Here is a 17,810-nt window from a genome sequence, read left to right as displayed (position 1 = left end):
ACTCCTGAAGTTTAAAAGCATTGCCTCTGTGCAATGTTTTTGTACTTCAGTTACGGGGCAGGGACTGACATGCGGGGTAGGCTAGCCCTGTTCTGGGCGTCCCCCCACATGTCTGTTACTGATCGTCGCTGTGCTAAATTTAGCACAGCTACGATCAACTCGGAATAACCCCCCATGTGCACTGCAGGTGTGGCAGATATTACATTTGTAGAGAGAGTTAGATTTGGGTGGGTTATTTTGTTTCTGTGCAAGGTAAATACTGGCTGCCTTATTTTTACACTGCAATTTAGATTTCAGTTTGAACACACCACACCCAAATGTAACTCTCTCTGCAAATGTTATATCTGCCCCCCTGCAGTGCACATGGTTTCGCCCAACTGCTAACAAATTTGCTGCTGTGATCAACTCTGAATTAGGCCCATAATTCCAATAAAGTGCAAAAAGTTGTGCAAAATTCAATAAAGGCAGAGGATCATAAAAAGCTTATACTCATCATAGATGCCGGGGTGGTCTAATGAAAATCCTCATGCTCATAACAGCCCTAATATATATTGTTTGTACTGCTTGGTGCGCTTTACCCTAGTGCAATTTGTTCACATGCATCTATAAGGCCTGTGACTCCATGTAGTTTGAACCAAGCTGCAAGTTTAAGAACAGAAGATATATATATATATATATATATATATATATATATACATACATACATACAGAGAGAGAGATCTATTGTTTACACTTTTTGGTGTGCTTTACCCTAGTGCCCTTTGTCCAAAGCCCTGTGAGGGAGCTGCGAGTTCAAAAGGGAAACCCAGTATGCTGTTGCAATGTTCATAGATGTGCTATATACTGCTGTGTGCTTGTGCTACTGTTCTGTCACTGTTCTGTCAATTAGTAACCAGACAGCTTGCTGCAGCCTTTGGCCAATATTGGTTAAAAAGAATATTGTGAGCTGTGAGGTGGTCAAAATTTACTGGAAATGACTGGAAGTCAATGTCATTGAGGTTAAGAATTCTCTAGGAACAAAAAAAAGTCCCAAATTACTGTATGTGATTTTAGCTTTTTCTGTCACATATTGAAAAGAAAATGCGAATTCAAAACCAGTCATGGCGGTTTGGCAAATCCAAATCCAAGGCCAGACGACAAATCAGTGCCAAATCCAAATCAAGCAAAAAATGGTGCAGCACACATATCTATAAGTAATCACTTGTTTTTGAGAATGACAAGATTAAAACTGATCCTATTCAAAATGTATTATTATATAACATAATTAGTGATCATAGCATATACAGTAATTGTCAGAGATGGTAAGAAATGCAATAGTTCATTTTGAGATAAAAATATATATTTTACAAAGCTTTTTCAGGACTCTTAATACTATTTTCATATAAAATATTTGTGTTGATTAAACATGTTTAAACAACTTTCTTAAGGTTTTCTAACAGCACGAGATAATCTAATTTTTCTGCTGTGCTCTTGACAGATGTGGGCTCTGTGGAAGGTCTGGCTTATCATCGAGCCTGGGATACACTTTACTGGACAAGCTCCACCACCTCATCCATCACACGCCATACAGTAGACCAGAGTCGGAGAGGGGCCTTCAACAGGGAAGCTGTTATCACCATGTCTGAAGATGACCACCCTCATGTTCTAGCACTTGACGAATGCCAAAAGTATGTTAATTCTTCCAAAGCCTCTATAATTTATGTCTTAGATCTTACACTTAAGTACTTTATGCGTTACATAAACAGCTGTTTCTCCAAACACACAAGCAATTTAAAAGATATTTACATTTAACCTTTTCCTGGTGAACATGGAATTATCACAAAGGAGTCTGCTTAGTAAACAAGATAACGGCTTTTCTCCAGCATTTTTACCAGAGAAGCCTTTAATTCAATTTGTCACTATTTACAAGACAGAACATTGTGGAGAAATTACTGGTTTCTTTGTTTTTTTCTCAAATAACAGTGCTGTAGAACCCTCATTGAAATGGGGTGCTGGCTGCACACAAACTGTATATAATAAAATGAGAGGGACAAAGCTTCTCCCTAACACAAAATGCTATCTCAGGATGACATCAGGGGAGATAAACAGGAAGAGATTGTTCTCAAGTTGTTCTCTCCCATACTGCTTTGTGCTACCCGGCCCCAAAGGTATAACACAGTTTTGGACTCTGTTCTCTCCTCACCGATACAGACATTGACTGCTAGGTCTGTCTTGACACCCCAAACAAATATGTAGATGTGGAGTTAAAAGAAATGTGAAAAGTTTTAATGCCTCTTTTCGCTTTAATTTGTATATAGAGATCTAAATATCTTAGAAATTTGTCTCACGCCCATGTCAGTTTCAGACCGACACTCCTTCACATCAGTCTCACCCCCTGGTCAGCTCACAAACATACTCCCCCTTATCAGTCTCACACCCTGGTCAGCTTCACAACTATACTACCCCTCATCAGTCTCACACCCTGGTCAGCTTTACACCCTTACTCACCGACATCTGTCTTGCACTCTGCTCAGCTTCACATCTGCACATCAGTCTCATACTTGTCAGTTTCACACCTATACTCCCCCTCATTAGTCTCACACCCTGGTCAGCTTCACACCTGCATTCCCCCACTTGGGTCTCACATCCTGATCAGCTTTACACCTGCACATCAGTCTCACACCCTTGGCAGCTGCACAACCCACATCAGTCTTCCACCCTGGGCAGGTTCACACCCCACATCAGTCTCACAACCTTGGCAGCTTCACCCCCCTGTCAGTCTCACACCCTGGTCAGCTTCACACATGCACTTCCCCCACATCAGCCTCAAACCCTTGTCAGCTTCACACTAGCACTTCCCCGAATCAATCTCACACCCATGTCAGTTTCACAAACACACTCCCCTACATCAGTCTGATACCCTGGTCAGCTTCACACCTGCACTCCTCCACATCAGTCTCAAATCCTGGTCAGATTCACACTGGCACTCCCCCACATCTGTCTCACACCCTGGTCAGCTTCACACCCAGTCCACCATATCAATATCATCCCTTTTAATCTTCATAGCTGCACTCCCTCACATCAGTCTCACACCCAGGTCAGCTTCACACCTGCACTCCCTCACATCAGTCACACCCCCTTGTCAGCTTCACACCTGCACCCCCTACACCCCCCACATCAGTCACATACCCTAGCCAGCTTCACACCTGCATTCCCCCACATCTGTCTCACTCCCTGGTCAGCTTCACACATACACATCAGTCTCTGAGATCAGTCAGCAACCCACGCTGGCAGTGTTGGGTTGCAGGCAGCTCAGAAGAGGATGCCGCAGAGGAAGAAGACAGCACCAGTGGTGTTAAATACAGAGGGAATATTCATATGTATCAGAGTGATACTAAAGAAATATGCTGACAGCATTTGGGCATATCTGTCATTGATTGGGAATTGGTACAGATAATTTCTTATCACCGCATATCATGGCAATATGAAGATAAGTATCATCGGAAAGTAGCAATAATCACATGCAAGGACAGGGCTTCAAATAGGAGCTCATCTTTCACCTGCAGTTTGCAATAATGTCACTTTAACACCCCTACAAACCTACTGTATGTTACTTGTATATCCCTCACTAATCCCATCCTCCATACATTAATACAGTATACTGTAGTTCCTTCTTTTAATTTTAAACCACCTCTAGTCATATCAGCTCCCATATTCCTCTTTCATTTCATCATGTAAGATGAGTGACACTTGATATGTTTAAAAGTTAAACTGAAGCAATGCGCTTAGGCACTAGCCAAAGGAAAAAAGCTGCGGTAGGTGACAGTGAGAGGGGTACACACTCCCTCTTAATGTATGCGAAAAAAGAAAGTGCGTCACACTGCGCTTATCTCCTGGCTAAAGTATAAAGCGATAGTGTATATAATTCAATTGATATATGTATATATACAGTATATACGTATGACAATGTATATAGGTAAGTAAAAGAAAGTTTTATTAAAATATATGAATAGCAAAGTAAATAATCCGAGACAAGAGACAAAGACTCTTCTATTAAAAGAACCTAATACCGATATACACAAAATAACAATTGACAATACAAACATAAAACATAATTAGGTGGGGTAGAAACACCTGAAGGGCGGTTTACTCGTCCCCCAATATTTGGAGCAATGTCCCAAATCCTTTTTCTAATCTGAATTAACTGTTCATAGGCTTCATCAGGATCCTGATGAAGCCTATGAACAGGCGAAACCGGCTGATCCCAGCATTATTCTTCTAGTCTGCCGGCAGACTTTTGGATTCCTGGATTCCATTTACCCGAGGAACTTTCACTAACAGCCCTTCTGTACAAGTACTGGGGGTCATTCCGAGTTGATCGCAGCAGGAACTTTGTTAGCAGTTGGGCAAAACCATGTGCACTGCAGGGGAGGCAGATATAACATGTGCAGAGAGAGTTAGATTTGGGTGGGTTATATTGTTTCTGTGCAGGGTAAATACTGGCTGCTTTATTTTTACACTGCAATTTAGATTGCAGATTGAACACACCACACCCAAATCTAACGCTCTTTGCACATGTTATATCTGCCTCCCCCTGCACTGCACATGGTTTTGCCCAACTGCTAACAAAGATCCTGCTGTGATCAACTCAGAATTACCCCCACTGTGAGTTACATCTTTTTCACTACAGCAGATTCGGGACTTTGTTTTTCATCATTGTTCAGCAAATCAGGTTACACTTTGGACTTTGTTCATCAATTATAGCCATTTGGTGTCTGTTAATTCAGATTAGAAAATGGATTTGGGACATTGTTCCAAATATTGAGGGACGAGTAAACCGCCCTTCAGGTGTTTTGTGTATACCGGTATTAGGTTCTTTTAATAGGAGAGTTTATGTCTCTTGTCTCAGATTATTTACTTTACTATTCATATTTTAATAAGACTTTCTTTTAATTACCTATATACAGTACATTGTCATACGTATATATATACATGCATATATCAATTGAATAACATACACTATCACTTTATACTTTAGCCAGGAGAAGACCATGGAGACCTGATTAGCTGAATATTGGAGCAGCCCACAAAAAGGATTCCTCCGTTGTGTAGGTTACAGAAACACTATAAAATACTGCAACTCTAGAATGGCTGTACATTGTATATATTTGTTCCTCAAACAATACGGCCTTACATATAACAAATAGTACAGCAATCATCTTAATGAAAGTAAAGGAACTAGCTGGTTACATAGTTCAATAGAATGCTTTCGACATACACTACAGACAACCCTGTTTAATGACCATAAATAATAGATGTTGTAGAAAATACATCTGGGAAATATCTCCAGTGAGTCTCAGTTGCGTCACCTCTATGATTTTTCCAGTAACCACATCAGCTTTTTTTGTGTTATTAGTTCAAAGCTTAATGGCCCATCATCACTTCTTTCATGTATAGAGGATCCATGTATTTGTCAAAGAATAATCACTTCAGCCTGCTCAACCAAAACAGTACTTCATTTAGTCTAATGTTATTTTTGACAGTAAAATAAATGCTACATTTAAGGGCCATTCATTATTTAATGTACAGTGTGGTGTATACTCATGAGGACGAATCCAATTTGCAACTAGAGAGAAGTAGAATAAAAAACAAAAGTGTTTTCTCAATGGAAATGTTTTCTTAAAGCGGACCTATCGCCTAAATGGTGGCGGCCATTTTGTCTATGGAACCAGTATTCCTTCAGTTTATCCATTTACCAGAATGTACATTATAAATATCACTGAGTCAATCCTAGTGTCTTGATAGGCTGCAATGCCTAGATTACTGGTTTGGCCCACTTTCATTCAATTTAAATTGGATTCAATCTAAACTCTTACTTTTTGCTTGTTACTGTATGTTTAAAATTATATATTTTCTTCTTTATCAATAAAATAGCTGTGTTTTTATTTAAGTATGTTTTTATATTCAATTGTACGAGAAAAACAGTATAACATTAATATATTAGCAATCAGAGCCAATAGTACACAACATAATACAATGTCCACATCTATTTTTATAACTTCATGTCAATAATAATGAACAAAATAAAGCAAGTTGTTGCAGTACTATGTAGAGAGTATTTCAGTTGCCTTTTCTTTTGTCAATAGACCTTAAAATTTTCTGGCATGAGCAATAGTGAGAGAACAGTGACTTGTCTATTATCACAAAGAGCTGGCAAAAGTATTCAAACTGATCGCCAACTGCAATTATACAGACTGCACTTAACCACTGAGCTACGTTATTTTGTCTGCACAAAATCACAGCAGTGGATTTTAGTTCTGGGTAGAACACTGAAGATATCTTCAAAATTTGAATGCAAATGGAAAAATACAATTTGTAATGTTAATGTATTTTTTATGCAAGTGGGAAAGAGCTACGAATAAAACATGCCAAATGTCTCTATAGTAATCCCCATCCTTGCAGTATAAATGCAACTTAAACAACTTTTCCTTTCTTCGCCATTTATTTGACAGTAAAAACTTTGATAAAATAAACCCTAAAACAACAACAACAACAACACCAGTTATAAGAAAGTAATAAAAATCATTTTGCAATAAAAGCTGTTCAAATTGAGTTTCCAGTTTCTGTTTAAGTGCTAGCTGGCAAATTGAAGCAACGTCTGTGTATAAAGCAATATTTGTCATAATCTATTATCTGTAAAGTATAAGAGTTTTTGAGCTAGTATTGTTGAGCTAGTTCCAATTTCTAAGCATGGTCAAATGTAAAATTGTATGTATCTATTATTCATTTCCTTGGTTAACTAGATATTTAGTTTACGTTTACAAATACAGTTACAGTTATATAAAATGATTCCCGCCTACCCTGCGCCATTTTAATCTAACATATGGCTCCAGGCTCGGACTGGCCCACAGGGGTACAGGGGAAACCACCGGTAGGCCCCACTGCCTGGGGGCCCTCCTCCTCTAGGAATCAGGTTCTAGACTGTGCACTTGAATTATATATTATACATTTGTTACCTTATACTGCACAGGATTATAATGTAGTCTCTACAGTACATTGCTGTCATTAATCTGGCATATTATCATGCATGCACTAGCATTAATTACTATATAAATTATCAAGGAGTCCAGACCAGGTACTCTATAATGGTTAGCCAAACCTCTGTGGTGGCTGGCCACACCTCTAATCATGGGACCCTACCACTGCATACCCCCGGTGGGCCCTTCATGCTCCAGTCCGACACTGTATGGCTCCCATACATCTTTGAGGTGATTCCCAGATTCCAGACCCTGTCGGAAACGCAGATTGGCAGCCATCGATAATCGGCGATCAGTCCGGAATGCCCCATCGTGGGAATGCGGCATTGCCCCTTGTGTTGCAGGTGTACAGGGGCCATTATACTTGGAATGGAGCTTGGCCAATAGTTTGGGGATATTTTCATGTACAAACCTGAATAACCGGTCTTAGATTATTATTTAATATCCTATTTAGTATCCTGCATTCAGGATAGATTAGAATGAATGGTACTCTATCTGTATGTTTGGGCATAAGCACAATTATTAATTGTTTACTTTAATTATTAAAATGCTTCTAGCATATTGTTGCAGGTTCTAGTATACGAATAATGCACAAGAAAGTGCTCTGTCTATCTCCTGTACAGTTTAATGTTTTGGACTAACTGGAATGAGCAACACCCAAGTATCATGAGGTCCATGCTCTCTGGAAGAAATGCCCAGGTGATTGTCAGCACGGACATAGTTACACCGAACGGCCTGACCATTGATCACAGGGCAGAGAAACTGTATTATTCTGATGGCAGCTTGGGGAAGATCGAACGATGCGAATATGATGGATCACACAGATACGTAAGTAAAGCAATAAGCATAAACCATAATTCACCCTCAGATGCAGCTAACATTATCCCAAGGGTTAGAAAATTCTTTCAGAGTTAATAATCGGGATAACCTGAATGACTCCTTGGGAATGTATTGAATGCATGTGTAAGTGTGATTTGTCTCAATACTGTAAACTCTCTTTACTGTACATATTATTTTAAGTTGTTGTCACATATTTTATTGCACTGGAGTATATAGTACTCTCAACTATTCCGATTTTGATGTCACGCTGCGGAAAAAGGTTGGGAGGGCACCTATACAGAGCAGTGGAAAACGGATGCCAAACATATGTGCACTGCATCCATACATTGCCGAGAGGTTGCAGAGCATTGTGCACGTTCCCAGCATGACGAGCAACAGAAACGTGATGCGTACCACTCCACAAAATGCACTGCGTGACTTTAACTCCTTTTCATGTGCATGCCTTTGGTGTCTGCCCAATGTGCCTACTCCCCCATCATAAATGTTGGGAGGTGTGCTTGAGATTTCCACACCAATCCTCCTGTAATTACACTAAAGCTGGATACACACGGTATCATATTTGAAATGATCTGGCTGTTTGGATAGATCAGAATGACAAAGCTTTAAAAACTGGTGTGTGTACGCATGACAATGATGCCAATGCACGCACCCGGAGGGCGCTAGTGATAGCCTCAGATCTTTTGTACATGGAAGAAGATCTGGGGCTGTTGTTAGCGATGCTATGCTGTTGAATGCATCATGCCCCACTCCCCCTCCATCGCTTGTTGCTGCTGGCATTGGCAAGTGTGAATGCACTTGCCGATGCCGGCCCCGCCACTGGGTCATGTTGCTGACAATGTGCCATCATATGCACAGCATCCCATGTGTACCCACCTTTAAGCCCAGTACACACTAAATGAGTCCCCGCCGACGCCGATATTGGCGGCAGCGGGGACAAGTGGGGAAGAGAGCAATGGGGGGGGGGCGACAGGGGGAACGACACCCATGTCTGTCGTTAACGAGGACCTCCCTCATCTGTGCATGTTCAGACGAGGGACGGGGTGGTTAATGGCATTGAGTGTACACACTGGATTGTAAAAGATCTCACTCAGATTGGCCCTTCTGAGCGAGATCTTTTTCTTTCTCGTCTAGTTTGTATGGGGCGTAAGGCCCATTTATTAGTGTGATTTCAAATATCCCATGTAACATTATAGAATACACAAGTAGAAACTCCTGTAAATAACTGTATAAACATTGAGTTATAATGTCATCTGTGATCACCATGATAATGTGTGTATTGGAATAATGCACACCCTAAATTATTCTAAATAATAGAAGTCACCTTGGATTTCTGCAACCTTTATATAAAGCTGCAGTTGTCACAGAACTCTGCAATAGCTTCTAATATCTATATAATTGACATTAGAGTGTGGGTTATTCCAGATTTGACTTATAGCTTGGAGGTGCATGAAAAACGCTAATAGAAAAGTACATTTATTTTTCAATCACTTACCATCACATCCTTCATCTTGTAATGCAATAATTTTAGAGTCAAAACATTTTTATTGTTTAATGTATTATTTCTTATGATACCTGATATTAATTTTGACTGTAATTCCATTAAATTAGTTAGTTATAGATTAAACACATTTTTTTTAAAAATTAAAAATTTGGTTGAATACGTTGTTGTATTTTTTAAACAGTTTTAATTGTAGCTAAAATTAAATATGTGCATATTTATGTAAGTGTCTTTGGGCCTAATTCAGCAGGGATTGCTAATTAGACAATTCGCAAATTGAGCTCTTATTGAATGACTGCGCATGCATAGCATACGCATTGCGCACGTGAGTGGAGTAATAGCAACAGAAAATCCATACAGATCGTACATGCAATGTAATTGCTGTTTGACTGACAGTAAACCGGCATTTGTGGTCAGAACCTGCCGTTTTCTGGGTGTGTCAGAAAATAAGCCCTTTAAGAAAATGTTTACTGAGCAGTGAAAGTCCCCTTTTCTGTAAATATAAAATAATAAAAAATCAACTTTCTAAACTAGTTTGTCTTATTTCAGTTTATGAAGCAAACATAATGCCATCTCAGTGTGATGTTATGCTTACATACACTGAGATTCCTGTGCAATGTCCCATCACAGTACATGGTATGACGGGTGAAGTATGGTATGCCGGCGGCCAGGCTCCTGGCGACCAGCATACTGGCGCCGGTAGCCCGACCGCCGGCATACCGACAGCATGGCGAGCACAAATGGGCCCCTTGCAGGCTCGCTGCACTCGCCACGCTGCGGACACGGTGGCGCGCTATGCGCGCCATGCTATTTATTCTCCTTCCAGGGGGGTCGTGGACCCCCACGAGGGAGAAAGTCTGTCGGTATGCCAGCTGTCGGGATCCCAGCGACGATATACTGTGCGCCGGTATCCCGACAGTCGGCATACTGAAGACCACCCGGTATGACACCCCCAGTGGACATTTTTTTAAAGGGGAAAAACCATGCCTTGTAAGTGATTGCCCCTTTAAAAAATGTCTGAGATCGGCCAGCTTCCCAAACCTCCGGTGATCTTGGACGCCATTATATCCCGCCGCATATATTTTTCTTCTGGCAGTGAAATCAGTGTATTTGTATGAGGTTGTCTTTTCCTCTCTATAAGCATTCTAGTTACTGCAATAGTGGAAACCTTTGGTTTGGCCAGGTTGTTCCCTTTTTACTTTTAAAAGACTTTTGACTAATCTGTTTTTAAAGTTTGGTGCCCTTCTATATATGAAGGATGGATTTTCTGGGATGACATTTCTCAAGATGGTATATTTTCTTAGGAGATGCCAATATTTCTTTAAGATGGTTTCTCTTCCTTTGTGTTGGGATGAATAATAAGTGGTAAAGGCATATTGGTGTTAATTTGTTTCATTAATGTTTCTTTCTTTGATTTCGATAGTGCAGTTCTTTTTACTTTTCTCACTTTTTTAACAGTGGAGAGGGACTGTTGATTATAGTCCTTTTGTGGGAACCTTTGAGTCATCTTTTTGGACTGTTCATTGAAAACCTCACTGAGGAGTCAACATAGGTGTGGGGTACAGAAATCATTAGTTATGGCAGTGGCGGGTCTGCTGCACAAATATTGTTTCTTCTTCACATTACATGGCGGCTATGGAATATCATGCATAATACATATAAGCTTACACTATGAAGCAAGATGGTTAATATTGCAGTTAAAGTTAGGTAACAATTATGTACAACCATTAAGATGTATGAGCTTTGTTTCATATAGGCAAACAATGTTATTATATAATATTGACAAGAGACTGGCATACATACCTGCTCACTCTACTACTTAACTACTCAGGCTGTGGTCTCTGACTGCCACCATTCTCCTTCCCACATCATGATCTTTGCCCACTGTAACATGCTGGCTGTCCACTGGACAGGTCACCACTTCCTGCTATAACATTGCTGGACAGGTCACTACTTCCGTCCATAACATGGCTGGACAGGCCCCCACTTCCCTGCATGTTCATATTCTGATCTTGGGAACATTAAAGCCTGATTTGCTTCAGGTTGTTCAGTCTCTGCCTAATAAAAAGCAGAACTTGAACCCATTACAGTATAACTATACCACTGTTTGGTATATTAAAACCGACCTGCTCCACATAGCTGCTTGTACCTCTCTTCTGACAATACCCTGGTGGTTCTCTTGTCTGATCCTTCACCTCATACTACAAAGGCCACCATTGTTCTGTCCCATGTTGTTAGCCTGAGATGCATATTCCTGCTGCCAGGCCCTTCTGTGCACTCACTGGCCTCCTGTCCCACTCTGTATCCCGGTGTCTCTTGCAGCCTCTTCTCAGCAGCCACACACACAGTATCTCCCTGCAGCATCACTCTGAATCTCCTCTGGCACCTTCTCTCTCTGCTCTTCCTCCAACAGCTCCATTTCCCCAGACTGGTGGGTCCCGCTGCACAAGGTGTCTGATAGGTCCTAGTGTCAGCTTTGCCCTGGGGCACCAGCCTGTGTCTGCGGGGTCTTAGGGTGCTCCATGTCTCTCTGCTGGGGCTGAATATATGCATAAAAAAGCAGACACGGTAAACTGCTCATTGAGCATGTAAATAATTTCTGTGTATGTGTAGTTTCTCTGTCTTACACCATGTATACTATACTTTTACATGGTCCCTGCCTCGAATCAGTACACTACCAATGTGGGGTTTTGTTTAGGGGCCAGCTTGTTTTCGCATACTGTAGCAAGAGGTAGTACTCTATTGAACTGCAGTGGTAGCCTGTTTAGTACAACTGTGATAAGCAGCAGCACATATTGACAGCTAGCCTGGGTATATACTTTTACAATAATACTTAAGATGTAATTGTTGTTTCATTTTCACTGATGATTGAGAGTCCTGATAAACTTGCAGATTCATTCATATATACTGTAACAATCTACCTTGCTGTCCGTGATCCTCGTCTCCTAAAACCATCAGCTGAAAAGATCATACACACTCTAAAGACATCGTTGGAGGACGATGGCTACATCGTTGGAGGAGCATTGATAGTAGTATTGGAGAGAATGGTTGGTAGTCCAGGTCTGCTCAACATTGTACCATCTTGTTGCAGAATTATTAGTATGAACTAAATCAACAGGTGAGACCTGTTTAAGTTAAAACATGATCATGGGTGAGTACACACTCTTTCAGTATCTCACCAAGTGGTTATGAATCATATGATCTGCAAGAAGATTGTATAGGTGTGTGCGCATGTTAGTAAATATCCCACCTAGTTTTATAAAATGCACATAGCATAAATATAAGAAAATATAATTTGATTGCTGGGGTAGGAATCTACTAAAGGCCGATTTGCCGTTTTCTTGCAAATAAGCCTCGATTTTACTAATTGTGAATTTACGAAGAAAAAATTTGCATGGAAGTCACATGTCAAATGTGACTTTGCACTCTAAATCGTGACAAACCATCATCTGTACAAACATTGCCAAAATAACATTGGTTTCAGTGGAAATCTCAAATTTACTAAGATGTGTCTTTGCAAATGCGCACAAATTCATACCAAAATTGCATAAAATGTGTACAAAATCAAAGCACTGTTTTTTGGTTTTTTTTTAGCGTGTTGACTCCCCCGGTCTTATTCCAACTTTGAATTCACCGTTCTGAAGACTTTTATGCTCTTTCATTTAGTAATTTCTACTATATCATTTAATTTCATCATTATACTGTAGATCAAGGTTTCCACCTGTAATTTGCCAAATATTTCCCTCTTACAAAGTATCCTGAATCTATTATATCCTATATTGATCTCATTTATCTGTTATTCACCCCTGGAGGCTACAGTACTTCTTGCAGCCCCTTCTTCCCAGACTCCATGGTTCAGCCCAAAACCTTGGGCAAAAACTAGAGCTCTGTGATGTTTTGGTGGGTGAAGTTGCAACAAACTATATTAGTGGCTTTTCCTTTTCCCACCTACCCACCACTTCTACCCCCATTCTGGAGGTATTTGAAAGTGGTGAACAAAAAAGGTTATTCACATTAGATTGTTATGAAGATGTAATAAACATGTAGTCCAAGCATGCATTTGCTTTCAACTTACTGCTCTTGTTTTCAGCAGTTCAAACATGATTTACTGGGGCTATAAGATATAAGGCAACATATTTGTGTATCTTACCCTTTGCTAAGGAATATTGCATTTGGGGCCTATTGTATTTCCAGGCCTTGACATTCCTGTTACTTAATGGGTCATTCTCATTCTTACCTGGCTATAGAAGCAATTTTGGGTTGCCTTGGGTAACTTTCTTATTAAGATTGCAAGGTTGTTCCAATGCTCAAGGTTAATTACACATGTTCACTGTATTATTTGACAGTCTCCTAACACTCCACAAATGAACCACTGTGGCACATAAAAAAGTCATAATTCTGAGCTATTGTGCTGTTTTTTCTATTGCCCATTCATATAACAAATTGTTTCTGATAGTACATTGTGTTTAGTTTTCTCTTAGCTATAGATATAAAAAAAATATTACAGTTAAATATGATTTTATATAAGTATCCAAACATTTTAACATAGCTATTATGTAGAGTAAATAACAAGTAATAGATGTTTCCCTTAATAAATTAGTTTATCGCAATTGCATACAGCGCATGATAACACTTAGTAAAAAACACAAAACCTAAATGCAAAGAAACAAGCACATTATGAGCCTGATTCTGAGGTGAGATAAAGTCAAAAAGAGCAAGTAATTGTTCAGCTGGGCAAAACCATGCTGCACTGCAGGTGGGGGAGGTTTAAAACATGCACAGGGATATCTACTATTTGAGAGGGATGTGTCCAAATCCAAATCTAAATTTCTCTGTAAAAGTAAGGTTGTCAAGCATTTGTGGGCTACATGCAAAAGCAGCCAGTGTTTACCCTGCATACAAAAACAATGAATGTATTCACACCTTGCAGTGCAAGATGCTTTGTCCAGTTACTTGCTGTTGTTTTTATTTTTTGCTATATTCCCACCTCAGTATGACGCCCTATGGGCCTCATTCCGAGTTGTTCGCTCGCAAGCTGCTTTTAGCAGCTTTGCACACGCTAAGCCGCCGCCTACTGGGAGTGAATCTTAGCTTATCAAAATTGCGAACGAAAGATTAGCAAAATTGCGAATAGACACTTCTTAGCAGTTTCTGAGTAGCTCCACACTTACTCGGCATCTGCGATCAGTTCAGTCAGTTTCGTTCCTGGTTTGACATCACAAACACACCCAGCGTTCGCCCAGACACTCCTCCGTTTCTCCAGCCACTCCCGCGTTTTTCCCAGAAACGGTAGCATTTTTTCGCACACACCCATAAAACGGCCAGTTTCCGCCCAGAAACACCCACTTCCTGTCAATCACATTACGATCACCAGAACGAAGAAAAAACCTCGTAATGCCGTGAGTAAAATACCTAACTGTATAGCAAATTTACTTGGCCCAGTGGCACTGCGGACATTGCGCATGCGCATTAGCGACTAATCGCTCCGTTGCGAAAAAAAATATCGAGCGAACAACTCGGAATGACCCCCTATATGTACTAATATAGAGCCTAATTCACTAAGGATCACAAGGCCAAGGACTGCATCGCGAGACGCAGTTTCCTTGACCTCACAAGCCCCCTGCGATAGCAAAGCCTGAGTATGGGCTATGTTCTGGTGTTTCTCTTTAGTATTGTTAGCAGAATATTTGCAAATACATAACATACTGTATGAGCCCGAATTAAAGAAATTTCTTCTAATATTACAGTAAGTTTTTTTTCTTGGAAACTTATTTTTTCTAGAAGTCTAGATATAATAAAATAACCAAGGGTTTTTAGCACAAGGTAAAGTAAGTATATAAAGAAAAAAGGGAGAACAATAAATAGATGTAGAGGTTCTGCCTTTTTTTGTTTATATACAGTTCTTATCCCCTGTCTCTGGAAAGACTTTCACTAAATACCCTGTATATTTTTGTTAGAACCTTAACTACTAGAGGAATCTAGTTGTTTTACAGCTGCAACCTACCAATTCCCTCCTTTTACAGTAGCTGTGCAGGTAGCCACCAAATTTTGATTCAGATACCATATACAATACTATCAAAGGGCAAATGGGTTTGGTAGGTTGATAGTTTCCAGATCAATAATGTCAACATTTGCAGCATGTCAACTGTGCTGATTCTGCTGGAAGCACTGGGATTGGATTGCATATTCTCTAGGACAGTACCTGGAGTCCCACATGAATATGAAATATTTCAGCAAAATATACAGTCATTGATTTAATTCATAAATGTAGCCTGGTGACCTAAAGACTGCTTCTGCCTGTTAGCCAATTCTAATGCCCACTGTTGGAATGACCCAGCCCTGAAACTAATAAGAGCCTGCAGGAAATTTCGAATCAGACTTGACACTGCCACCTCAACAGGAGGCTCAGGTCATTCTTATACCCAGGCCATTTCATCCCTCAGTCCAGTGCAGGGATTGAGTGGATTTAAAACCACAGGATAGAAATGTGTCCTGGGCAGTATAGCCCAGCATACATTTCTGTGCTGTGATTTAAAATCCACCCAATCCCTGCAATGGACTGAAGGATAAAAAGGGTCTGCACAAGGAACTCTCTATTCTTTTTGTCCATGTGGTGCAACAGTAGAGCTGGTCTAGGACTCTCTGGGTCCTACCAGGCTACTAAGTAGCGCTGTCTTACAGCATGCTGGCAGTGAACTTTCCACAATGAAAACAGCCGAGCAAAATGTATGCAGTCAAATCATATACTGTAGTGGGAGCTGCCTGTAGGCCTGTTGACCTAGTGTATTCCATAGAGAGTGGCTGACTAGTAATCTAGACCCTACCACTCTGGTAAAGGGCACAGGCTGAACAGCTGGGATCAGCAATTTTCAGGCCCCCAGCGCTGAGATCAGGAATAGACTCTACACAAGAAGCGATGGTTTGCTCAGCAGTGTCTCTCCCAGTGTCAATTCACCCACTAATGTCTCACAGCAGTGAAGCTTTCCACTTTCACTCCTTATGAGTCGTTAAGGTGAATATTGACTGACTAGGGGGTGGAGTAAATTTTAGGTAACCCTAAACCCAATGCTTACCTTAATACTAACCCTAACCCCTAAGGGGTTATCCAATTAGCCCTGATGTCGTTCTGGAAGATAAAAATGGATTTATATTACAAATAATGACTGATGGTCATTATGGTGGTATCCAATTAGATGGCATTTTGATCAACCAAAATTGGACCCAGGATCGCGCAAAAAACACATGGGATCGGTGATAGGTCCCCGATCCCACCTGTTATCGCAGCTCCGGCAAGCCACTTATCGCAGATTATGCGTTGGGTGCCTGATGTACCCAAAGCATAATCCCTGATAAATCTGCACCACATCGGGGCTAATAGGATAGCCTCCAGCAATACAATTACCCACGGGCATTGATAATATTTGACATTCTGATGTCAACATTAAGAATGCCGACATAGCTAATGTCGACATCATGACTAAATAGTGCATACCAATGCAAACATTCACTAACACAAAGCAAGCAATCAGCAATTAGTTCATTGATTTAAAAAGAATTCAGAAATAAATGAGCACATTTACTCTAAAAAAAAACCTAGAATTAAGAGATTTTCACCACACTTTTTATTGCCTCATCTTGTTGTAAAATAACAAAAAGCTATTTTCTACATTTTTAGAGACTCATTTTAGTCCGGAACTAGACCAATTATAATAATCGGGTTGGTTTGGCTACGGGGTGCTAAGTAAGGGACAAATCATAACAGACAATTGATTTGGTCCATTTTTGCTGAGTGATCTTTGTATGAAATTAAGACACTATGGGCCTAATTCAGACCTGATCGAGCAGCAAATTTGTTAGCTAATGGGAAAAACCATGGGGGTCATTCAGACACGATCGCACGCTAGCTTTTTTTGCAGTGGAGCGATCAGATCTGAACTGCGCATGCGTATGCTCCGCAATGCACAGGCATTTCGCCCGCCGGCGTCGGGGATTGCCAGACAGCGATGGATTTAACGAAGAAAGCAATCGCACAGGCTATCGCAAGAAGATTGGCAGGAAGAAGCCATTTGTGGGTGTCAACTGGAGAACGCAGGCGTGCCCAGCCGTTTGAAGGGAGGATTCCTGACATCAGCTCCTGGCTGGATCATCGCAGCGGCTGAGTAAGTCCTGAGCTGTGCAGAGACTGCATAAACCTTTGTTTGTGTAGCTCTCTGCACAAGCGATCGCACCCCTGCACAGCGATTATCCCCTCCCCCTGTAGGCGGCGACTACCTGATCGCAGGGATGCAAAAAAATGCACCCTAGCGATCAGGTCTGAATTACCCCTGAATTAGGCCCTATGTTCAAAACCTTCAGCCAATGGCTGAGCGTACCTAGACTTTTTAATGCCCTATGCCAGAGAAAGAACTGGCAACATCCCACCCCCCACCCCCCGTTTTTTCCAATAGGGATATAAG

At 40.7% G+C, this 17,810-nt stretch overlaps 1 protein-coding gene across 1 annotated transcript in view; it reads left to right on the top strand.

The window, feature by feature from the left end:
- LRP1B (LDL receptor related protein 1B) overlaps positions 1-17,810 on the top strand; it is a 1,835,733-nt gene that overhangs the window by 1,369,960 nt on the left and 447,963 nt on the right. Inside the window, exons 42-43 of the mRNA XM_063932605.1 lie at positions 1,478-1,667; positions 7,640-7,844. Coding sequence (XP_063788675.1) covers positions 1,478-1,667; positions 7,640-7,844 — 395 coding nt within the window. The remainder of the gene's footprint in view (positions 1-1,477; positions 1,668-7,639; positions 7,845-17,810) is intronic.

Source organism: Pseudophryne corroboree, chromosome 7, assembly GCF_028390025.1.
Source record: "Pseudophryne corroboree isolate aPseCor3 chromosome 7, aPseCor3.hap2, whole genome shotgun sequence".
Taxonomy (NCBI): Eukaryota; Metazoa; Chordata; class Amphibia; order Anura; family Myobatrachidae; genus Pseudophryne; species Pseudophryne corroboree.
Note: the sequence above shows the minus strand (reverse complement) of the source record. Positions and strands in the feature narration are given on the sequence as shown.